The sequence below is a fragment of the Callithrix jacchus genome, chromosome 3, assembly GCF_049354715.1.
Source record: "Callithrix jacchus isolate 240 chromosome 3, calJac240_pri, whole genome shotgun sequence".
Classification (NCBI taxonomy): Eukaryota; Metazoa; Chordata; class Mammalia; order Primates; family Cebidae; genus Callithrix; species Callithrix jacchus.
This window is the reverse complement of record NC_133504.1, coordinates 128,528,823-128,547,528: the sequence shown is the minus strand read 5'-3', so window position 1 is coordinate 128,547,528 and position 18,706 is coordinate 128,528,823. Positions and strand designations below refer to the sequence as shown.

At 35.0% G+C, this 18,706-nt stretch overlaps 1 protein-coding gene across 2 annotated transcripts in view; it reads right to left on the bottom strand.

The window, feature by feature from the left end:
- LOC100413404 (UDP-glucuronosyltransferase 2B4) overlaps positions 1-18,398 on the bottom strand; it is a 194,546-nt gene extending 176,148 nt beyond the window's left edge. Inside the window, exons 1-5 of one of the 2 annotated variants that reach the window (XM_008993237.5) lie at positions 17,643-18,398; positions 15,902-16,050; positions 9,555-9,686; positions 3,727-3,814; positions 2,663-2,882 (exon numbers count right to left, since the gene is read on the bottom strand). In XM_008993237.5, the coding sequence (XP_008991485.2) occupies positions 2,663-2,882; positions 3,727-3,814; positions 9,555-9,686; positions 15,902-16,050; positions 17,643-18,363 (1,310 nt within the window). In that variant the 5' untranslated portion in view covers positions 18,364-18,398. The remainder of the gene's footprint in view (positions 1-2,662; positions 2,883-3,726; positions 3,815-9,554; positions 9,687-15,901; positions 16,051-17,642) is intronic. The other variant, XM_054253314.2, reaches the window with a different exon arrangement.
- Positions 18,399-18,706: the final 308 nt, after the last annotated feature.

Genomic DNA, 18,706 nt, shown 5'->3' with positions numbered 1-18,706 from the left:
AATGCATGGCTTTTATTTAGTGGTGGAAGTAGCTGTCAGTGTGGTGTATGGGGAGCTGGAATGGTAATAGAGTGGGAAGATGATCTTCCCCTGGAGTCTGGCCATCCAGCGTCCAATTTCCTCTCCTCTCCGACTGTCCCTAGCTGAACTACTCTCACCATTCAGAATCTCCTTCTTTTCTCTCTAATGCACCATTCTGCCATTCTTCTGCTCTTCTGTTCATCTCATGGAGCCGGTGGTTTGGGGTCTACATAGGTACAGAATAGGGGAATATGGGGGGCCAAAAGGCGACTTTGGGGCTTGGAAACAGGAATGTGTGTTCTCATGTAAGGCCATCAGTTTTCAGGCCTGAAGGTGGGAACTTTGCTGGGGAACTGACCTCTTCTACCCAGTATTTTCCTGTTTCCTGTCCATATTATATATAGCACAGGTTTTGCATATTTATACATATCTGTTCAGTATATAATTGAAAGCAGCATTGCTGAGATAAAAATGTATGCATAGTCATGATTTACTTCTTGACTTTAATTTTTAACTTTTTACTTTTTTTTGACCAAGTTCTTCTATTGTTGTCTAGGCTGGAATACAATGGCATGATCCTGGCTCACTGCAACCTCCATCTTCCAGGTTCAAGTGATGGCTCACACCTGTAATCCCAGCACTTTGGGAGGCCAATGCAGGTGGATTACCTGAGGTCAGGAGTTTGAGACCAGCCTAACCAACATCGTGAAACCCTGTCTCTACTAAAAATACAAAATTAGCTAGGCATGGTGGCACATGTCTGTAAATGCAGTTACTCGGGAGGCTGAGGCAGAACTTTAATTTTTTTTTGAAGTATATTTTTAAATTTCCAAAATCAAAGTTATTTTAGTTATTATTTTTATAACCTCCCTTACTTCCACTAAGACTGGATTATATACTCTTTATTATATTGAATTTTTTATATTTACTGAGTCTTACAGCCCACCAAATATCACTTCAAATAACTATTAACGGTTCAACATGCTCTAAGAAAATGTCTCCCAGTCAATATATATAATACATATATGTGCATTTATACATATATATGTATGTGTACTTATACATATATGTATGTGAAAGTGTATCATGTTCCATTTGTTAACTCTGTTATTCTAATATTTTTTGTTCTTACTAATTATTTGCTCTTCTTTTTGAAGTCTGTTTTGAGTTAATGGAAGTATTTATATATTCACATTTAAATATATCACCTTATATTTCTTTTATATTTGTCCAACATGTTTTATGGTCCAACCTGTTTTAAAATGTTCCTTTAGGTGATACCTTTCATATAAAAAGATTATTGACAGTAATTATAAATGCTGAATTGATGGTAGCTGGATTGGGAATTTTAGGCATTTTTTACATTGTTTCCTTTGGAGTATAAATAAGTGAATTATTACAAATTCAACTTATGAAAATTAAAATCCATCATCAAAAAAGTAAAACATTAGCACACCCAGAATGAAACAAAACAGTTGAAAATTACATAGCTGATATAAGATTATATCCATAACATGTAAACAGTTCTCAAAACTCAGTAATAAGGAGCAAAGTTAAAAAACATTCCAAGTATTGGAATAGACTTTTTTCCAAAGAAGATATATCTTCAATAAGCACATATAACAATGCTCAACATTTTTAACCATAATGAAAATGCAATTCAAAAGCACAATGAGAGATCATTTCACCTCCACCAACAAGGCTACAACAAAAAGACAGTAACAGGTGTTGGCAACAGTGTGGAGGAATTGGAACCCTCTTGCACTTTGGTGATAATGGCAAATGGAGCAAGTAATTTGGAAAACAGTTTAGCAGTTCTTCATAAACATACACTTCCCACATCAGCCAGGAATCCCACTTACAGTATCAACCCAAAAGAAAGGAAAATATGTTTATGCAAAAACATGTGTAGCAATGTTCCTAATAGCCACAAGTGGAAACAATCAAAAGGCCAATGAAATGATAAGTGAACAAATAAAATATGGCATATCCATACTATAAAATGTTACACTGTTGTAAAAAGGAGTATTAATACACACTACAACATGAATAAATCTAAAAACCATTAAAAAAATAAAAGATTATACTGGGTGAAAGACATCATTTACACAACACCATAAACAGTATAATTTCAGATGGCTTCATGACTCTAAGCATTCTAAATATATAGGGATTTTATACTGTAATTAGATGGGTTTTAAGTTATGGAAATTATATCTAATTATCAAGTCTGTTACAATAATTGTAACAATAAAAGTGAATGTTTCATCAGGAAAGTAGTTATACTTTTAGACATTTTAGGTATTTAATTAAAATATTTAATGATGCGTCTTCAAGTTTATTCTTCCTATTATGAATTGATTGTATCAATCTTTTTAAATGTCTTTTAAATATTTTCTATATTACTTTAAAATTATTTTTGTGTAGAAAATTGTTTCACTAATTGGATGTCCCTTAAATGTATGGGGTCCAAACACAATCTTTTAATAACTGCTCAAAAATCAAAGAAGATTTCAGATTGGCTACATCATTTAAATTCTTTCAAAATTAGTCTCTTGCAAAAAAGATGAATCTCATACTTAGTACTTACAAGATAAGCTGTCTATAAATACCACCTAGTAAAAATTATTATTATACTCACATAGGATCATTAATTACAGTCTTCAGTGCATTCAGCAAGTCTGTACTTGACATTGTATCGAAGTCCAATCCAATAGCTGCACCCTTGACCTTCATGTTAGCAATGTTATCAGGTTGATCCGCAAACATTGGAATGCCCACCATAGGGATCCCATGGTAGATCGCCTCGTAGATGCCACTGGCTCCACCATGAGTTATAAAAGCCCTGGTTTTTGGATGACCTAGGATTAAATTATTTTGAGCAAAATTATTCATAGGAATAAAATGAGAAATCCACAACTAAAGACTCTAAAAGTGCCAGTGATTTCTAGCTAAAACATTGAACTAAATTAAAATTGTGTTTCAGAGGAAGGAGCACCTAATTTGGCCGTAGATGTAAGTGAAAGTATACAGTGTGTGTGACTTCAGACTGAAAAAAATTAATACAAGCCCACCAGTTGGACAAAAGAAAAATTACAATCTAAATAAAAGAAATAAAATATGTAGAAAAGAAACCCCCCCCAAAAAGTGATGGACATGTAAGAATGTGTTCTCTTAAGTGCAGTCACAGAATGTGATATGACATGTGTAAGGCAGCAGGCAGTTGGGTGATGGTGATGTCAGGATTGAGGAAGGACAAGTTACTCTTCATCATGAAATGTGTCATCACTTTGTGATTAAGATTAGGAATTTAATTCTTCAGCAAATGCAGAGCCCCTGATGATAGCAGAGGAGCTGTTATTTTAGTGACATTATAAATAACCCTGCATAAAAAGAAAGAACACGTGTAAAGTTATAGAAATAGGAGACAAAGGGACAACACATGAAGTTATTAAAAAATTCTGTAAGACGTAATAACACCTGAAGTAAAGATACTCTGATTCCGACCATAAAGAATGTGAGCATATGTCATAAAATGCTGACAATTACTGCTTATTATTATTCCTATAGGACTGGAATAAACATAAAGAAGTTCCATTGTTTTTTTAAGCTTTTCCATAACAAATAGTCTTATTTCATGATGAATTATTAACACTCTAATTGGCTATTACTAATATATTCAGTATTTGTACTCCATAGTCATACCAAGAAGGTCATTCTGAGGTATCCACTTGTACACCCGAGTATTGTGTCCTAAGGCCTGAGGTTTTTTCCCATCAAATCTCCACAGAACCTGTTACAGTAAAGAAAACATCTTATTCCATGAGTGAAATTCCAAAGTTACAGAATGTTAGAACTCTAAAGAGATTAAGAATGAGATCAAGGGATGTTAGATAATAAAGACTACTCCAAGACTGATGTAAATAGAGTACTTACATTTCATTTTCTTAACTTTTATAATTAGTTAAGTATATAAGGAAACCAGGATTTTCCAAAATAATAGCTTAGAAAAATGAGATATCAATGAAAAGTTCAAATATTTAAAAAACTGTTACTCTTTTAAAAAGAAGACCTCGATGCAGCCAACCATCATACGAAAAAACACTTAATATCACTGCTCATTAGAGAAATGCAAATCAAACCACATAGATACCATCTCATACCAGTCATAATGGCTATTTATTAAACTCAAAAAGTAATCGATGCTGACAAGACTGTGTAGAAAAAGGAACGCTTATACTCTGTTAGTGGGAGTTTAAAGTGATTCACCCATTATGGAAGTCAGCGTGACACTTTCTCTAAAACCAAGAGGCTAAAATACAGTTCAACCCAGCAATCCCATTACTGGGGATATACCCAAAGGATGATGAATGACTCTCTTATAAAGGCATATGTATATTCATAGCAGTAGTATTCACAATAGTAAAAACATGGAATCAATCTTAATGTCCATCAATGATTGACTAAATTTAAAAAAATGGAGTATATATACACCATGGAATATTATGCTACCCTAAAAAAGAACAAGACTTTGTATTTGTAGGGACATAGATGAAGCTGGAGGCTGTTATACTTAGCAAACTAGCATGGAAACAGAAATCCAAATACTACATGTTCTCACTATTAAGTAGAAGCTAAAAGATGAGAACACATGGAAACATGGGGGGAACAACAAACACTGGGGCTTATTGGAGGGCGATGGGTGGGAGGGGAAAGAAGATCAGGTAAAATAACTAATGGGTACAGACTTAATTCCTGGGTGATGAAACAATCTGTAAAATAAACCCCCTTGACACAAGTTTACCTATGTAACAAAGCTGCATATATACCCCTGAAGTTAAAATAAAAGTTAAGAAACAAAATTAATTTAATTTTAAACACATAAAAATTCTAAGTATGAAAAAAATTCAAGTAGTTATTATAATGCTAGTGAAAAGCAGTAACAATTTAGTAATGACCTATATGTTCATTTTGTTTGATGTATATTATACTAATTTTTATCTTCCAAATCAAATATTAATGTCTTCATTTTTTAGTAATATAAGTAGTTCATGCATTTTACTTGTCTATAAGTAATTATATTAGAGTTTGGTGTCCTTGATTGACAAAAAAGCAAGTTGATAAAATAAACTACTTGTAAGAAATGAGTTAATGCTACAAAGGTAGCATGTATAACTTCTTTGAAATTATGAATTATCAACACTACTTCCAGGAAAATTTCAAGAAACAATTTTTGAGACAAATTAAGAGTATTATCAATATTGCTAATTTTAGATGTATTTGTCGTAAAGATTCTCTCATCTTGTTTAATGTCTTCAAGAGCTTCACTAGTGATGTAGTTGGAGCACTCTTTCCAGGTCTCCACCATACAGACAGAGTATTTTTGGATCACATCTGGTGGCCAGTCTGAAAGGACTGAGACACATCACATACTAAGCAGCACAGTTTGCTCATATATCCCAAGTTCTTGGGAGAGTTTGTCTTCACAAGAAGTCTGGCTGGATGCAGTGGCTCACGCAGGTAATCCCAGCATTTTGGGAGGCCTAAGTAGGAGGACTGCTTGAGGCCAGGATTTCAAGAAAAGCCTGGGCAACAAAGGGAGATCCTATCTCTAAAAAAAAAAAAATGTTTTAATTAGCCAGGGCATGGTGATATGCACCTGTAGTCCTAACTCCTAGGGAGCCTGACGTGGGAGGATCTATTGAGCCCAGGAGTGTGAGGTTACAGTGAGCTGTGAGTGCACCACTGCACTCCAGCCGGGGTGACAGAGCAAGACCCTATATCTACAATACATTAATTAATTAAAAATTAAAAAAAAAATTTTAAAAAGAAGTCCCATCCACAAGGAGCTTTCATTGTCTCAACCAAGCTTCCTGCCTAGTTAGTCCTGGAAAAGTTCAATCCCAGGAGGGCCTACTCAGTGCCACAGATGAACAGGTCTCTTACTGGGATATTGAAGACACTAAACACAAAAACCTCATCCTTAATGGTCTGTGGCAATTGGAACTTCGCTATTTCAGCCTATTTCTGAAAGTGAATTTGTGGGGAGATCCTGGAAGGGAAGATTGCATCTTCTGTGCCCATTTTTAAAATGCCACTTACGTCCATAGTATTCTAAACCTGGAAATTTATCTTTGGGACTTTCCATGCAGAAGCCTTATTTGGCTTGAATTGCTAATAAAATAAATAAATTCGCTATATTTTTTAACATGTTTTAGGGAGCTCTTTTCTTAAACAGCTATCTTATACATATAAAAAATACACAAAAAATATAGCCTTAGAAACTCCCTTGGTGAGATTTTTATAAAAAGGCAGAAAAATATTTTTTAAGAAATAAGATTTTTTTTTTTAAGTTAAAAACCTTTGTACATTCAAACTGCCTGCCTTGGATCCCCTGTGAGGTTTGCAAAAATGCACTCCAGCCTATAGTCCAATAGCTAGGATTTGGCAGGCACCGCAGCTTGGATTCAATTCCCAGACATGGAACTAGACTCTTGGAGATATAAATCCTTCAACTCAGGAGGAAAAATTAGTTTGAATTATTTGTTTTAAATGTATATTCACATGACTCTTGCATTTTGGGGGCACCCATTTGTTATTTAATTTTTTCTTTCCATGAAGAGCTATTGTTTTTCTATTTTTCCTGAGTCTTTTTTTTCTGGCGTATAAAAGGGCTAAAAACTAAACATTCAGAGCTGTGAGAGTCAACAGAATGGTTAGAGATGACAGCACTTGGAGTGACAAGTAAAACTGAGATCCAGGTGCCAAAGTTCTTGACAAAAACAAGTGATGGATTAATATGCCACAGAAGGATAGAGATGGATGTCAGGAGTTAAGTCTCAAAGCAGAATGTCGGTTTTTACTGGAAAATGCAGAAGTAATGTTTCAGAAAATCAACAGGGAGCTACAAGCCCTGCAAACCAGGCATAAATAAATAGACTCTATTGTAGATAGTTCCTAGAAAAATTGTATGCTCAGCAGAGGGGATTGAGGAGCAGCAGGTTTCAATAGGGCAAAAGAACTGCATGGAGCATCCCAGGAAAAATGAGTGATACAGTAGCATGTGGTTATAGAAGGCCTGAAAAACATCTAAAAATGATCCAAGGTCAAGAAGGAACAGGCAAAACAGTGTTGGCTCAAGAGAGAAACTCTACCAACCTTGGATTTTTTTTTTTTTTTTTGAGATGAGTCCCGCTCTGTCACCCAGGCTGGAGTGCAATGGCACAATCTCGGCTCACTGCAACCTCTGCCTCCCTGGTTTGAGTGATTCTCCTGCCTCAGCCTCCTGAGTAGCTGGAATTACAGGCATGCGCCACCACGGTCCAGCTAATTTTTGTATTTTTAGTAGAGATGGGGTTTCACCATGTTGACCAGGCTGGTCTCAAACTGCTGACCTGGTGATCCACCCACCTCAGCCTCCCAAAAGGTTGGGATTACAAGCATGAGCCACTGCGCCCGGCCCCAACCTTAGATTTTAAAGCAGATTAGGAATCAATGGGAAGAATGAGAGAGATGAAAGTATCAAACACAAATTTGTTCCTGTGTCTCCTAAATGTCACAGATGAATGGCATTTGTTGCCCCCAGTCATATGGGCCATGGAAGCTGAGCACTGCTCCTGTGACACATCCCAAGCACTGAATCTGTGGTGCACAGCCACCACCCTCCATTCTTAGGCATATGCTCTCTAACTCCACTCCACAGAATATTGCTCTGCTACTCAAGATCTGACAACTTTCATTCAACTAATTCAGGAAGAAAATATGTTCTTGCTCTATTTTTATTTTCTCTAAAAGATGAGGTTATAATGAATACTTGAAAGCATTTTGAAAGGATTACTTTAGATAACAAATGCCCATCATGGCAGAGATTATGCATTCATTTTATTCATTCTTTTCCTCCCACTTTGAAAATGCTTTCTGGAGATTCAGTTTAATTGGTATCCTTAGAAAACCTCTTTTTACTTTCAGAGGTTGAACTCTCCCCTACAGGACTCCAAGCAGGATTCCTAGGAAAATAAATGAGGGGAGGAAAGGTAAAGGACCTAAGTACCTGCTTGGGAGATTGGGGTACAGAGGAATATAGGGTAAACACCAACAGATACTGTCTCAACAATTTACCACATATTGATATATTTATAGTAAATGAAGTGTTAATAGTATTCTAGTTACACAATATATTTTTAAAAAAATGTTTCTGATACTTCACCAATCCATTCAAGCCAAAAGGATTTGGTGGGTGAAACATCTGTCACCCAATTTAATTTTATGTAAGTGTGAAAACTCAGAAGAATATGTTTTTTTAGATGTTTTTTCAGTATTGAAATGAGGAACCTGTTGGTATCATAAATAAAGAGACAGCTTTTGAATCAATTCAAACTTGTATTTTGCTGAATTTGGTCAATCGATTGTAAACACTTAGACAATGTGCTACAAAGCTCGACAACAGTGATTAATATGTTCTGCTGTAGCAAAGACGTTTTTATATTTCAGTTACTAATTTTAGAACTCCCAAGCAATTCTTATGAACTGAACAATAACTTAGAGTATTTAACTTTTATTTGTTTTGTCAGTATTAAAGTAACTGAATTTTCAGCAAAAACATTAGTATAGTTTATTACAAGAAGACTATATTAGATAAGGAACTAAAAAGTAATTGACCAAGACACCCAGGTAAATTCTACACAGAAGAAAGTATGTTTCTACTATGTTTACAGAGGGGGCATCTATTTTCCCCTGCCTGGCTTCCTTCTGTTTGACTCCTTCCTATATTTCCTTCTGCTGCTTCCACTGGGACAAGTTGTTAACCTGATAGTACAGAGTCCTTGTGGGGCCACATTTTATACAGCACAGGATCCACCTTCAGAACAGGATCCATCTCCACTCTTTCTCTTTCATCTTCCTGCTTCAGACATTGGCTGGGCTCAGTCCAGCAAGGGAGGCTGCTTTTTCTCTTTCTCTAAATCTATCTGACTGGGTGGGAATGTGGACTAGTTGTATGTCAGCCTAGGTCGTCCTTTCTCTGAATAGTAACCTGAACATCATACAGTTGTGTGTATTCCAAAATGTGCATGAAGTATATGAGGCTGGATTATGTGGCAAGCCTAAATTGCATGATGCATGTTACACATTTTGAAATACCTGCTATTATTACTGTGCTAGTGAAGTCACCCCTTTAAATGTAACTTCTTCTGATAACATCTGTAGTGTGTACAATGCCCACAGGAATCCTTAAACATAAGTATCAAATGACAGGGGAAGAATTTGGTGGTATCTCTTACCTGGCCCCAACATCATGGTAATACCAAAACTTTTCCTACACTTCTTAAATATATATATATTCCTGTTATCCATAAAATAGCTTCTGTATTATTTTAGCATCTTCCATGTGTATTTCTGATTTTGAACTAATATCTGATAATTAGTGCTATCCCAACACTAAATTTCTAGGCAGGAAATTTCTGTAATTGGATTATTTATAGATTTTGACAACCTCTTTCAGTAGTTTTCCAAACCACTAAAGCAGTTGATCTAACCTTTTGTGGGATCTTGGCAAGGGCTGATGCAATTACATTGGCCCTTTCTTCTGTCATGTTACTGATGAGTGACCCCAGAGAAAACACCACAATACCATTTTCTCCAGAGCTCTGGACAAACTCTTCCATTTCCTGTGAAAAAAAAGAATTTGTTCCATCACAAAAGAGTATCAGCTCAGCAAGCACCACTGAAAGGTTTGGTACAAATAACTAAAGAGAGAAAAGCAAATATTATTAGTTATTATTGGAGTAAATTTTAGCTTTTAACTGATTCAATCATTCAGTTTCTCATCAAGAAGATGTATACTATGAGATGGGTGGCCTCTACTAAAATTATTTGTGAAAATGTGTGTGTGTGCAGGAGAGAAATGAAATGGAGCTATTACATAGTGGTCTAGAAGATAATGTTAGAAGTATTATACCCAGACTCTTCACTTACAATATTATAGTTACTAATATAGGTCTTGAAAGGTGGTACCACTTGCCTTTAATTCTATATTGTCATTATGCTAAATCACATATTTTTTTTCAGGCAGGTTTTCTACAGAAAAGTTACTCACAGTTGGGATGATTTTATATCTACATTTATCTTACTCTATAATCCTTTACACTTCACTTAAATTTTGTCAGAGTTTTCCAGTCTTTTTTGAAATAAGTAAAAAAAAAAATTATAAAAGGTGATGGTTAAGAATCACTGACATTCTGGAGTCAGGTTTTGATTTGAAATTTCTTTTTTTATTTTTTAAGAGAGAAAGAAAGAAAGATAAAAAAATGAATGAAGAAGAGGAAAAAAAGGAAGAGGGAGAGAGAATGGGAGTGTTACTTAATTGCCCAGGCTAGAATACAGTCTAAAAATGAGTATTGAAAACCTCCCTTATACCATCAATTGTGCTTAATAATGGCCAACCAATATTTCATTTAAACTTGTGAGTAGGTGTGATGTGGTACTGATAAGAGTGCATATCTTGTGTGTTTAAAGTGGAGAGTTGTATAAATGTTTATTAAGTTTACTTGTTCCAGATCTGAGTTCACGTCTTTGATACCCTTATTAATATTTTGTCCCGTTGATCTATCTAATATTGATGTTGAAATCTCCCACTACTACTGTGTGGGAGTCCAAGTCTCTTTACAAGTCTTATGTATTGTGTATTGGGTGCGTACACATCCAGGATCATCAGCTCTTCTTGTTGCATTGATCCTTTTATCATCATGTCCTGTTTTGATCTTTGTTGCATTAAAATCCATTCCATCAGAGGTGAGAATTGCAACCTCTTCTTTTTATTTATTTATTTATTTTTACTCTCCATTTGGTTGGCAAATCTTTCTCCATCCCTTTGTTTTGAGTCTTTATCTATCTTTGCATGTAAGATGGGTTTGGATGCAACATACCAATGGGTTTTGGCTGTATCTTTTGATTAGGGGATTTAGTCAATTTAAATTAAGGGTTACTAACATTTGATGTTAGCTGGCTATTTTGCTCATTAGTTGATGTAAATGCTTCATCATGTTGATGCTCTTTACTTTTTGGTATATTTTTAGAAAGGCTAATACTGGTTGTTCCTTTCTATATGTAGTGCTTTTTTTAGAAGCTCTTGTAAAGCAGGCCTGGTGGTAATGAAATCTCTGAGAACTTGCTTGTTCACAAAAGATTTTATTTTTCCTTCGCTTGTGAAGCTTAGTTTGGCTGGATATGAAATCCTGGGCTGAAAGTTCTTTTCTTTAAGGTTGTTAAATATTGGCCCCCACTCTTTTCGGGCCTGTAGGGTTTCTGCTGAGAGATCTCCTGTGAGTCTGATAGGCTTCCCATTGTGGGTAACCTGACCTTTCTCTCTGGCTGCCCTTAGTATTTTCCCCTTCATTTCAACCCTGGTGAATCTAATGATTATGTGCCTTGGGGTTGCTCTTCTTGAGGAATATCTTTGTGGTGTTCTCTGTATTACCTGGAGTTGAATATTGTCCTGCCTTGCTAGGTTGGGAAAGTTTTCCTGAATAATATCCTGAAGAGTATTTTCCAGCTTGGATTCATTCTCTTTGTTGCATTCAGGTACACCTATCAAACGCAGATTAGGTCTTTTCACATAGTCCCATATTTCTTGGAGACTTTGTTCATTCCTTTTTATCCTTTTTTCTCTATTCTTATCTTCTCATTTTATTTCATTAAGTTGGTCTTCAACCTCTGATATCCTTTCTTCTGCTTGATCAATTCGGCTCTTAAAACTTGTGCATACTTTGTGAAGTTCTCGTGTTGTGTTTTTCAACTCTGTTAATTCACTTATATTTCTCTCTATATTGTCTATTCTTATTAGCATTTCATCAAACCTTTTTTCAAAGTTCTTAGTTTCTTTGCACTGGGTTAAAACAAGTTCTTCTAACTCCCAGAAGTTTCTCATCATCCACCTTTTGAAGCCTATTTCTGTTAATGGAACACAGTCATTCTCCATCAGACATTGTTCTCTTGCTGATGAGGAACTGTAATCCCCTGTAGAGGGAGAGGCGTTCTGATTCTGGGTATTCTCAGCCTTTTTAGGCTGGTTTCTTCCCTTCATTATAAATTTATCTATCTGTCTTCTTTGTAATTATCACCATCTAATTAGGTTTCTGAGTGGATTTCCAATTTATTGATTCCCAGAGTCAGAATCTGAGCAACCCACTGCACCGGCTAAAACAGCAGTGTTAAGATTGATGGTTCTTTTCTGCCCAGAAATCTCTGGTTTGCCTTCATTAATAGGCAACTCTGCCTTCCCGGAGCTCTAAACATTGGCCAAAAGGGGAACCAGTCCCGTTTACTCTGCACCAAGAACCGCCATGCCAAGGTGCCGGCAAAACCACTGTGCCGGCCACAAAAGCCATGGTGGTGACCCGTGGGGCTCCTCCACTGGGAATCTCCTGGTCTGTGAGCAATAAAAATTCGTCTAAAAGTGTGGTGTCCTCTCGTTTTCTGCGCTTTCACTGGGAGCCACAATCCCGAGCTTCTATCAACCTTCTTGGATCTCTCTCCCATAAAATTTGATTTGAAATTTCTTTGAATTACTCCTGAGAGTCTCATTTGTAACACAGAATTGTATAGTATATAGTTAGATAGTTGTATGATTGTATTTCTCAGGTTATTGTTTAGGTGAAACCCCTATTGCCCTGAAATCACACTGTTAAATTGATGTGCTACTTATAACTGCATATGAGGAACTCTCATCATTACTTTGCTGTGTCTCAGAGGCAGCATATGCACCATGATAGAAGAGGCCACCAGGCCTTCCCACGTGGGAGATCTGGTCACCCTCATGAGTAGCTCACTCACACTACATAAACTCCTGGTGAAGATGTGCTTGGCCAAAATTGATTGATAATTATTCTGATTTGCTTACTCCAATCTGTGCCAATTTTTAAATTTATATACTTTCAGATTTAATCATTAGGGTAAAACTTTTTTTAACTGTTGTTTATAAAACAAAGAAAAAAATCCAAATATTGACTGTGAAGACCATATGTTGCTGTGTATTTTTAAAAATACGGTTTTTAATCTTCTGACATCAGTGTTAATGTGAGAGCCATTGTACTACTATTATAGGTAGTACATGGGGAATCTAGGCATTTTGTGTAATTGCAGTTACCTGTTGCCACATTTAATGTAACTCATGTTCAGTGTTTGCTCTCACTGGCTTGATGCCCAGAGCCTTCTTTATCCACCCAGTGTTGAAGTAATCTAACCTCTGTTTACTGATTCATCACTGATGTGGGCTGCTTGTTTACCATTCTGTGAGAACGTCATAAAAATAATACAAAATCAATGTAAGTAATTTGATAAACGTATGAAAGTTTTAAAAAGAAAAGAACATTTTTCTAAAATTTCTATTTAGAGATATTCTGAATGTAAATTGTGTATGTTCCCATCATGGCTTTTGTTCTATTTACTCGTGTGCACGTAACATTTATTTAAAAATTTTTAACCTTATTGTATATACCTTTTCTTCCTATGAAAAATTTATCATCTTGTTATATGTATAATTTTCTACCTCACTTTACTTGTATTATGGCTGACAGTGTAAGTTAACATTTGATTACTAAAATTATTATAATGCTATAGTATGCACATAGTATATGTTTTTAATCATTGCTTAATTTAAGATGTTGAGTTACTTCCAATGTCAATTTTACAAATATTTTCCATAAATATTAAGTACATACATCTTGAATTATTTTTTCTCTGTATGATTTCATGTGAATATATTATGAAACCAATGGCTATGTGCATCTTTAAACACTTGATACCTTTTGCCTAGTGTCTTTTTGTTTTGAAATATACATAAATTATCTGAGAATCTAATATTTAATTAAAATAAGGCAACTTGGGTTAACAATTATTTTATGTAATAAACAACTAAAGAAATGATCTTATAACCATTGACTAACATTGAAATCTTTCTGCAAATTAATAACAACAGCTAGTATTAGTAATTATCACGATTGTATTGTAAAGAGAAGTCATCCTTTTCTTGTCTTTCTATGCCTCCTACTGTCTTCCCCCTCCTACTGTCACTATCACTTTCCCTTAATGTGAATAGGGAAATCTTTCAATAGCAGAACAGGGTGGCATAAAAATTTAATTAATCTTACCTCAGCTTTTGTCTCTTTGGAAAGTTATATAAAGCAATACAATTTGCATGCAACATAGATATTGGATTTTAACCATGGAATAAATTCTCAGTTTTATGTAGACAAAGATCTTAGGAGATTACTTAGTAATGTATTAAAGAATACTCACTTTCTACAAATGTCTTAAAAGTATAATATTAATTTAAAATATATGAGATTCTTGTGTTCCTTTATAAAATATATCATCTTCTACTGGTATGCAGACAGAATTCTTTTGTTATTGTAAAGTAAGTTTACTATTCAGATACAATTGATAGAAATTATTTGGTCCTTATTATAAGTATGTCATTCATTTTCTCACTGCTTCTCTGTAGGCAGATGGTGTCTAGACACAAGTTCCCCCAGGCAACTTTACTGATTTGCTTGTCATAAGGCTAAAAACACCTGCTCTAATAGGGTGTGTTTCTGTTCTAAGATGTAAACCTCTGGGATCTCAGTGTACAATGAGTTACATCCTTGAGTAAAATCAGATGAACACTAAGTTTGGCTGCAACTATTATTAGGGTTACACATTTGTGTTGTTAAGTAATTATTTTATTTTAAGTCACAGTACTTAAGATCCTCATCACTTAGAGTTGAATTTTAGAAATTCAACTTGCTCTTCCTACTGGCAAAACTAGCATATCTACTTTTACTCAGGTCCACAGGATATCTGCTACCTATGACTTTGCAAGAGAATGTAATCTTGATGTGCTGAACAATCTGGTTCTGGTTCTGCTAAATGGAGAATGTTATCTCAAATGGCTTGTATAGGTTAAGTAATCAGTAGTATTAGTAATCATAATAAAATAACCATAATTGCAAAATTAATACTATTTCTAAATCACTGACTATATAACAGAGACATTTTAAGTGTTTTTTTCTATGTTAACCTTTTTTCCACACAACACAATATGAAGTGGGTACTATTAGTGTAAATGATGGCAAAATTATTTCTGTCAACACTGTAGCTTATTTTTCCCTCATCTGCTACCAGATTCCATGCAAAATTTCCCAATTTGTCTCCTTTCTTTAAAAACAAAATTATCTTATCACATATCAACATTTCTTAACTTTTTTTTAGCAGTTTCCAAAGGTGCTTAATAAATATTTTAACTCCTAATAAGTATCTGGTTCTAACTTGACTCTCAGTATCACCTGATTCTCACTCAGCCTTTCCCATTGTTCAGCTCCCATCTTAATTATCAGTTATTTCAGAATACTTTCTGTTATCTCACTGATATTTTCTTGGCATTGGGTTTTTCCTCAAAATAATAGCTTTGCATAGTTTTTGTTACTTGCACATATACATATCTTTTGAAGTAGAATGTAATGTGTGTGGAAACAGAAATTGTGTCTATTATTTTTTTTGTTGCCTGGGGTCTGTGCTAAACCTTTGATAAATATTCCTTCAATGAATGACCAATACCTTCTTACATGCTTATGTGTTGCATAATCAAGGCTTTAATTTAACCAACCCTATTTTTAAAGTCTCCTTAGTTCCTTCTCTATCTTTAGTAATGATTAAACTCACATAATTGCGATGGTATCAACAAATGGACATGTACATGAGTTTCTAATTGGTATCCGCTTCACCCTGCCCACTTCCCATCTTTCTTTCACTGTGAGTCAATCACTTGGAATGAAGACTATAGGATCATTCCTACCAAAAATTCAAAGCAAACAAATCAAAATTTTAAAAAATATTTTTTCTTTACCTTAGGTAAGGGTTTGGCAGGTTTGCAGTGGAGTCCTCCAACAAAATCAACATTTGGTAAGAGTGGATGAGGAAATTGAAAATTCCAGGAGTTTCGAATAAGCCATATGTCAGCTTTCCCCTTTGTCTCAGATAAGGTAGTGGGTCTTCCTGACAAGAATAAAGAACAGAAAAGGTAGATGACACAAGATAATGACACTTGGTAGTTTTCTGAAATGGATGGAAACAATGTAGGCAAAGTATCTGTGCTTTGAAATACATAAACATATATTCAAATATAGACATAATTTAATTTTGATGAATTATATATTTTGCCCATGTGTATTTATAAGAAAATCAAAGTGATAAGATAATTTTGAGGATAAATGACATCGTGAATGCCGCATCATTATACTCACAAGCATAAACAATTATTAAAATAATCCCTAGAGAATTAAACATCCATTTCTTTACCCTTTAAAGCTTCAAAATAGTAGCATATAAATACTTAAACAACTCTTTGAGCCACATGATCAAATAATTCTGCTTTACCTATGAAACAATTTTCAAAGAAATAGTCTAGTTTCCACAACTCATGAAGCTAATCTTTTCATCTTTAGTTACTCAAGTGAACTGTGGGCTGTTTTGAGAGTATGGCTGAAATACTTGTACCCAACACTGCTTTTGATTCACCCTAAGGTATTAGTAATATTAGCTTTTAAGTAAAAACATTTGTAAATTACAGCTAGAAAATGTTGAGAAATTATTGAAATAGAGATTTGTACTCAAATTTATTTGGCTCATATTTTTTAATAAATAGACATAGTTTCAAAAAAAAGATACAGATATAACAATGTTCAGACTTCAAAAACATGATTGCCTTAAAAAGAATGATTTCCAATCATTTAGTAAAGGAATGTAGAGACATTAGAAACTACAAATTCCTTATTTGTTTTTGCATTTGAGATGGAGACACTATTTCACTCACCTGTGAAGGAAACCTGGTAACATGAGGACATATTTTAATTCCAGAATAAGGAAACTGAGGTATACAAGAAAAAATATCTGTAGTCTTACATAGAGACTTGTAGAAAAATGTGTGACTACTCAACCTACATGTATGCATTTAGCAAGATGTTTGTTGATGGGCCTTTTTTTAGGATGAAAAAATGTATACTAAAAGAGATGTGTGATTGTTTAAAGAAATATTAGGTGCACTAATATACTGGTTTATGGCTTCCTAGCGTGTTCAGTATGAGCAATGGCCACAGGGTATTGAATGATCTTATAATTTAAACTTTTATATAATATTTGTGTGATTCATAGATCATATTGTGTTTTCATTTCATAAATTCACTTACAAAAACCTCTACTACAAACCAGGAGTGCTGGCTCATACCTATAATCCTAGACTTTTTGGGAGACCGAGGCAGGTGGATCACCTGAGGTCTGGAGTCCAAGACCAGACTGGCCAACATGGTGAAACCCTGTCTCTAATAAAATACAAAAAAATCAGCCAAGCATGGTGACACGTACCTATAATCCCAGCAGGGAGCCAAGCTAGTGTCACTGCACTCCAGCACTCCAAGCTGGCACCCCGGGAGACAGAGCAAGACTCCAAAAAAAAAAAAAAAAAAATCAAAACCAAACTCACTACCCTGACTTTATTGTTTTATATAAGTTCAGCTTCAAAGGCACAGGAAACAGTTTCAAAGGCACAAGAAAATTAGATCTCCATCATGCCCACTGAAAAAATTACTTACCTAGAACTTCACTGTAAAACTGGTCCCATTTCTTCATATTAAATATTTGGAACCAAAATTGAAAATAAAGCACATAGATCATATTTTTTACCCTCTCCATGAAAGTCATTCGATCATTTAATTCTGACATAACAACAGGTGCATAGGAAGGAGGAAATGGAAATCCTCCACTATGCTTTTCAATAAAGTAGCCAGGAGAGAAGCGGAAACTGTACACAAAGGGTATGTTGAGTAGCTCAGCCAGCAGCTCACCACCGGGAATAATAGCATCTGCAAAAACAACATCAAATTTTGACTCCTGTAGTTTTTCCATAAGTTTCTTATTTGAAACTAAATCCTTGCAGAAATTTATATATATGTCACCAAATGTCCACATGATTTCTTGTACTTGTGAAAAGTATGACCAGAATGTGTCTTTAGGAAGGTCTAACCATCTGTTGACCAGCTTCAGGATGATATCCTTAAACTCAGTTTTCGTTAAAGATGTAGGATAGACTTCAAGTTTAAGAGTAGATTGGCTGTTGGGATCAAAAACAATGGAAGCTGAAGATGCCAGCACAGTCACCTCATGACCTCTGTTGACAAGCTCATCCAGGATTGTCCTCATATTCATCCAAAGGCTGAATTCTGTGGGCCACACCAGCACTTTTCCGCAGTTCCCAGAGTTAATGTAACAGCTCAGTTGTATGAGCAGAAACACTGAAGTACATTTCACAGACATTCTGGTGCAATGCAATGCTTTTCTTTCAATTTGCTGTTTCTTTCTGTCGTTTCCTGTGGTTATATTCGTGGATAAATCAATCAAGAAGTTAAAATGTAACTTACACTTCAAGGTAAATACATTATCATCAGATTAACAGTCTGAGCATGTAGATGGCAAGGAGATAAATGAAGGTAGATGACCTGTTTATGCAAGTGTGTTTGATGTCCCTTTTATGTTTATAAGTGCCATCTTTCAGCAATATCAATGTTCTTGTATGGACACATGACTTGTCTTTTGTAATATATTTTAAAAGTTTCCAGAACCTTAGTCATGGGAGGTTCATGTTTCTGCATTCTGTTTG